General features: G+C 48.2%; 1 protein-coding gene across 1 annotated transcript in view; it reads right to left on the bottom strand.

Annotated features, from left to right (window-relative positions):
* The window catches only part of SIM2 (SIM bHLH transcription factor 2), a 48,240-nt gene that overhangs the window by 19,919 nt on the left and 21,485 nt on the right, over positions 1–6,836 (bottom strand). The window contains 2 exon segments of the mRNA XM_027770967.1: positions 2,315–2,400; positions 6,750–6,836. Of these exon segments, the coding sequence (XP_027626768.1) occupies positions 2,315–2,400; positions 6,750–6,836 (173 nt within the window).

The raw sequence follows: 6,836 nt of genomic DNA, 5'->3' as shown, positions 1-6,836 counted from the left end.
AAGAAAAAAAAAAAAAAAAAAAAAAATAGGCCAGCAGGTGGTGTGGAGGCTAGGTTCTGGGTCCTATCTGGCCAACTGAACAGTTTGAGCCTCAGACCTGGTGGCTTGAAAACGATGCCGGGCACATGTGTGTACATGCCCAAATCACAAGAGAAGAGAGGAGAAGAGATTGTGGTGTGGCCTTCCTCCCCAGAGGGTGATTTATCACTTTCCCTCTCTCTCTGTCACTCTCCTGTGAGCACAGGTGCCCCATAGCAAATTAAAAAAAAAATTTTAAACAATAAAATACAATGTACTTTTATTTATTTATTTATAATCACATTATTCCCTTATAGTAAATAGTAAGCACAGACGAGGAATTGCCAGTGTTCTGTCAAACAGAAGTATCTGCACAGCCATAGACCTCACTACTGAAAGCATGTTTGGTTTTTGTTGTTGTTTTTGGAGAGGTTTTTATTATAGGGCACATGCACTCACCAGAAATATAGAAAGTGAGAAATCACCCCCAGGGAGGATGGCCATGCTGCAATCCCTTCTCCTCCATTCTCCTCTCGGGATCTTGGGCACGCACGCACGCACACGTGCCTAGCATGAGTTTAAGCCACCAGGTCTGGGACTCGAACCGCAGTCAACTACATGGGAGTCCAGCAACATAGCCATTATGCCAACTGCTGGTCCCTACTGAAAGCATGTTATAGTCAGTTAAATCTTGCTAGATCATAATCACCACCACAGTGGTGATGAGCAGCCTTCCATTCTTCAATCTTACCCTCTAATTCTCTTTTCAAAACCCTCCCTTCAGGACTTCTGAACTCATTCACAATCTTTAGAGCTGCAGCAAATCTTAAAATCCATCTTGTCTATTCTCCCATTTTACTGACACCAGGGACAAGACAGAGATGTGTTTAACTTATGATTAGACAACTGGACAGTTAATAAATGGCAGAAACAGGCTAAGACCCCAATCTCTTTTAATAATTTCTTTTTTAAAAATTTTTTTAGAATTATTTTATTTAACTTTATTTATTATTATTATCATTATTATTTTTTCAGAGAGACAGAGAGAGAGAGGAAGCGAGAAAGCAAGCCACCAGGTCCCAGACTTGAACCGTGGTCGGCCATGTGGGAGTCCAGCGCCTTTAACCACCATGCCACTTGCCGGCCCCAAGACCCCAATCTCTTGAAGAATGTCTACAGCGGCAAGGCAGTGCTGGGAGCTCCACTACCTCGACCCAAAGAGGCTTGAGTCTGGGACTGAAATTAGACATGTATCCCCCAGACTGTATAATCAGGTCAAAGGGAAGGTCTCAGAGTGGGTTCAAAGGAGAGGCTGGGGAGGAGCGATGGGGAAGGCAGACCCTAGGATGGTAGGGGCAGGGAAGGGAGGCACTCCAGAAGAGGGGAAACGGTACTAAGGCACCAAAGTGCCCCTCTTTCTTCGCCTTGCCTTCCTCCCTCATTGCTAAGGGGCAGATACTCTTGGAGAAAGGTTCCCAGCAGCCTTCAGTTGCAGAGTGATGGGTTCTGGGAGAGAAAGCAGGGAGGGCTTCTAGGAGGACATGAGGTGCTCCATGAGGTGCTCCAAGAAGTGGGGGAAGAGCTGAAGGGGTGCTGCTCAGTTCTGCTCAGCTGAGACCCCCAAACCTCCCCTCATCTGGGAGTGGCTGGCTCTGAGGTTGAGCAGCAGGTGGCCTGCTCCCAGTTTCTGGGATTAGCCAGAGCAAGTGGCAAAGTCTGGCAGGAAAATGCAGCTAGAAGAAGCGTGGGCTGGGCACAGGGGTGGGCTGACCTGCTGCCCCTTTTCCCTTCTTAGTCCAGTACCCGGTGGAGGCCAGTCATACTCACTTTGCAGGGCTGGTGTGACAATTAAAGTAGCCAGAGGAGAGGCTGCCTGGAGAGCTCAGCTCGGTCCCTCGGGGTGGGCTCTCTATGGCTCTGCGCAGTCCATGGCTAACACTGGATCTGGATGGACATTCTGAGGGCAGGAGCAATGTCTCTGGGCTCCGACCCTGAGAGCCAGGGCAGCTGCTGTAGGGGATGTGAAGTGGAACTCGCAGGTGCCACGGTGAAAGTCTTCCCTAAGCTGTGTTTAGTCCTGGTCTTATGTGATGAGGTCTAGGTGGCCCAGAACGTCTGTTAGAACACCAGTTCTCACACCTGCCATGTAAGCGGTCAGAGCAACTTACTAGAGAGTTCTACATAGAGGGGGTGATATGTCTGAGTTTCGCACCTTCCTCTCTGCAGACGTTCTTGACGGGAAGCAAATGTAAAACCCACACCAGCTCCTTCCCACCCCACCCGCAGCTCCACATACCTTGTATCCACTGCATGTCAGGCCCGCATTTCTTTTCGCCAAGACACACTTCATTCGGAGAAAGAATGACCTCTCTATCTCGTACTCTGAAAGCAGGAACAAGGGGAGATTGGCAGCTGTCCCACAATGTCCCCATCTTTATCTCAGCAACATTGGTAAACTCCCAGGACCAGATCAAGCAGCCAGAGCCTCCTCTTGGGGGTTGGGGATGTGCCCAGACCTTGACCCAGAAGCCCCACCCCTGTCAGAGGTGGAGTGGCGAGGGGAAACCTGGCCCTGTCCAGAGGTGGCTTCCACGGCTCCAGAGACAGCCCTGGCAGGAAGCTTTAAAGCTTCCTCCAGCCAGCCTGGAGTCAGCAAAGCCAATAGAGCCCCCTGCCCTCGTCCCCTCCTGGGGGCCACAGAGCACTTTGGCACCAACTGTCTTGCTAGCCCTGGGGCAGTGCCTGAGCTGTCAGGAAGGCCCAGAAGCACCTGACGTCCCTCAGAGCAGCAGGTCCTGACTAGTCACAGCACAGCCTCTTTTCCTAGCAGAGGGAGACAGCCACGCCCCTTCCTGCCTGGCCCTCTCTGCTGTGCTACACAGCAACATGAGCTCTAGAGACCATGCTCCATCAGATCAAAGTTGTTGCCTTCATCCCCAGCCCTGGAAGGGCCACCTCTCTTCTCTGACTCTCCAAGGCTCACACCCTCCTCACTTCTTTCTCTGCCTGGGCCAAAGCATTTCCTTCTCAGGCCTCACAAATCTCTGACTGAGACTCCAAGGAAATACACCCTGCTTTAGTGAGGAGACCAGCACACGAGGGGCTCAAAGAGAGAAGAGCTCCCTTATCTATGGAAACAGCCATTTGGTGGAGGTCAGCAGATTAATCCTTAGGGTCACCCCATAGCACAGAGCTTAAACACTATGCATATAAAGCCGGATCCCATATGGCTGGCTATGGTTCAAATCCTGGCTCTGGCAGCTTGAAAAACACACTGTGTGTGCCTATGTGCCCAGGATCCTGATGAGATGGGGGAATGGAGGAAAGGGAACTGGGACACAACCACATCCCACTGGGCAGCAATCATTCTCTCCCTTTCTGTGTGTGCTGCCTCCTCAGGCATTAAAAAATAATAATAGTGGGGGGCCAGCAGGCGGAGTAGTGGTTAAGGCACTGGACTCTCAGGTGGCCACCTGCAGTTCGACTGGCTTGAAACTCGCACCAGGCACGAGTGCATGCATGCCCAAAATCCTGAAAGGAGAACGGAAAGGGACTGCAGTGTGGCCGTCCCTCCTGGGAGGGGGGTGATTTCTTACTTTCTGTCTCTCCAATAAGCACACATGTCCTATAGCAAAAACCTCTGAAAAAAAAAATGATAATAGGGCTGGCAGATGGCATGGTGATTAAGGTGTTGGACTCCCACATGGCTAACCATGGTTCAAGGCCTGGACCTGGCGGCTTGCTTTTTCACTTTTCCTTTCTCTCTCTCTATGTGTTTCTCTCTGGTCAAACTAAAAAATAATAATGATAAATAATAATTATTTTTAAAAATAAAACAAAACATAGCAATAATAAATTAATCTTTTTTCTTTCTTTTTTCTTTTTTGGTCATAGGGCACATGTGCTCACTTGAGAGAGACAGAGAGAGGGAAAGTGGGAGATCAGTCCCCAGGTGGGATGGCCACACTCCAATCCCTTATCCCCCATTCTCCTCTCAGGATTTTGGGCACACATGCACATGTACCCAGTATGATTTATTAAGCTACCAGGTCTAGGACTCAAACCATGGAGTCAGCCATGTGGGATCCAGCTGCTTTAACCTCCACACCACTTGCCAGCCCCTAAACTAACCTTTAGAGAAAGGTTACTACTAGGAACAGAAGGTTACAACTAGGAATAATCTGGCCTCTGTGAGGGCATTGCCCTGTAGAAGTTGGGGATTCACCTTGGAGGCCCTCCCTTCCCTATTGGAGAGGCTGCCATGTTACCCATGACCCCTCTGCAGCTGGGATCTGCGGATGTGAGTCTTCCCTTTTACATGGCTGCCTGCCTGAACCATTTCCAGATAAGCAGTGAGCTGTGGAAGCACAGGTCTAGAGAACATACCCTGATAATTAACTACGCAGTGTTGGGAGAGCCCTTTTCCCAGCCATTAGACAATGACACAGTTTAGACAGAGTATCTGCCAATGAGCAGTTGGGCAGAAATGGAGCTCTTGGGAAGCTTAAGCCCCGCACCCCTCAGCAGGCTGAGAGATAACTCAGAGAGTGGTCCCCATGCTTCCAACCCTGTTGCTTCTCCTTGACTATGATTCCAGCCCAACCAGAGTCCCATGGAAACAGGGATGAGAGGGTTTCATGATGTCCCCAGGTTCATTTTGCTTTCATTTTAGTTTCATTTTACTTTTTTTGCAAGCTTTCACATAGGAAAGGTAAAAGGAAACCAGGACCAATGGGAGACTATTCCCCTGATGTTTTAAAAACAATAACACCATGTCTGAAGAATTCTCTGAGACTCTCATCGTTACCAGCTTTAAACAACTCCACAGCGAGTCAGACTCAAGTATGGTGTTCGGTTCTGTCCCTTGTCATTAGCGATGGCTTCTTAGTCGTTATTCACATTAATTTATGCAGCTAGGCCATTACCAAGGACATCGGCATCACGCACCACAGCTACAGCAAAGTGCCCATTTCATCCCTATCTCCTGGGTGAGGAATGCCTAGGTTCACACAACTGTTTCTGGAGCTAGAGCTTGGGGCCACAGAACTGGGGCTGCAGGGGTTTTCCATGAACATGCTATCTGTATTCACTTTTCCTAGCCTTCCCAGGAGGGCGTAATAAGAATGAAACGCATTTTCTCAGGTGTGGGGGGGGCTCGATACCCCCTTCTCATCACTTCTCTAGTTTCTCCTTTTGCATTTTGCTCCACTTGGGTATTTTGGCCACACTGGGTCCCGTGGTCCAAAGCACACACAAAGCCCATGAGTCAACATGCCAGTTGGCCTCAGTAGACTCAGAGAGAGCTGAAAGGCCAGGGCTCCTGGAATAAGTGCTTCTGTATCTTCTTAGCACTCATCGCAACTGTAATTTAAGGAGTCATTTGAGTAACATGAAGGCTTCTTAAGTGATTTGTGCCATGACACAAAGATCTAACAAATCCCTGCTTGAAATAACATTTTTAAATGCATAAAATATGTAAAATTACAAAAGGAGCCGACTGGCTTGGAAAGTAGTAACCAAAATATTTAAACAGTGATATGGGTATAAATGTTCTGCTTTATTAATACATTAAATAACAGCATTTTAGTGAATAACTCCTGAAGTTCTAAAGTAGCAGTGAGTATAGACGATATGTTTAAATATCTGCAACAACTACCATGCGATATAAAAATAGCTGTGATTTCTGTTGCTGGCAAAGCCACAGGTCCTGGTGATCCAAAAAAGGTTTATTGTCTACAGTCACAAGCAAAGCAAATGCTAAATGCCAACTAGGGGAAATACAGACGTAATTTTCCCTACCTCATCTTACAGACCTCTGAGTTGTATCCTTGACCTCCTTAGTTAAAAGAAGCCCAGCCCTATGGAGCCAGCACGTGGCGTGGTGACTAAGGGCGCTGGATTCCACATGGCCAACCACAGATCTGGTGGCTTGCTTTCTCCCTTTCTCTCTCTTTCTGGTCAAATTAAAAAAATAATAACAGATGGAATTAAATAAACAAATAATTCTTGGAGAGGTGTTTTTTTGTTTTTTGTTTTTTGTTTCTGTTTTTTTTTTTTGCTGTAGGGTGTGTGTGCTCGTCAGACAGAGAGAGACAGAGAGACAGAAAGCGAGTAATCACCCTGCAGGGGGGATGGCCACGCCGCAATCCCTTCTCCTCCATTCTCCTCTCGGGATCTTGGGCACGCACGCACACGCGCCCAGCATGAGTTTAAGCCACCGGGTCCGGGACGCGAACCGCGGTTGACTACATGGGAGTCCAGCGACATAGCCATTATGCTAACTGCTGGTCCCAACAAATAATTCTTAAAAGAAGAAGAGAAGGAGAAGAAAAAAAGAAGAAGAAGAAGAAGAAGAAGAAGAAGAAGAAGAAGCAGAAGCAGCAGCAGCAGCAGCAGAAGCCACTGCCACTGCCCAGGCCTAGACTGATGACACTGCCATCCCTGGAGTTCTAAACCAAGAACCACGAGGGGAGTAGCTTGTGACCACTTTGCCTCCTACCTAGCACTGAACACTTTCTGGTGCATAACAAGGGCTCAGTGAATGCTGACTTAAAAGACGGAGGCTTAAAGCAAATTCCCACTCACTGGGTGCAGGGTTCTTGTTGGATAGACCTGGGCTGGGAAGCCCTTGTCATGTTCCTACCCCTTGCAGATGTGGGAAGCAAAGCCCTTGGTCACACATAAGAACATCATCTTGTTTCCTTCTCATTTCTTTCATCTGGAGATAATACCTTGCAACAGGTGATGGTGGAGAGGCTGATGGGCCGTGAGGACAGCGGTCATCTCGTCATGGTCAGAAGGATGGAAGTAGTCATAAA

The sequence above is a fragment of the Tupaia chinensis genome, unplaced genomic scaffold (assembly GCF_000334495.1).
Source record: "Tupaia chinensis unplaced genomic scaffold, TupChi_1.0 Scaffold000175_1, whole genome shotgun sequence".
Taxonomy (NCBI): domain Eukaryota; kingdom Metazoa; phylum Chordata; class Mammalia; order Scandentia; family Tupaiidae; genus Tupaia; species Tupaia belangeri.
This window is presented reverse-complemented; position numbering and strand designations above follow the sequence as displayed.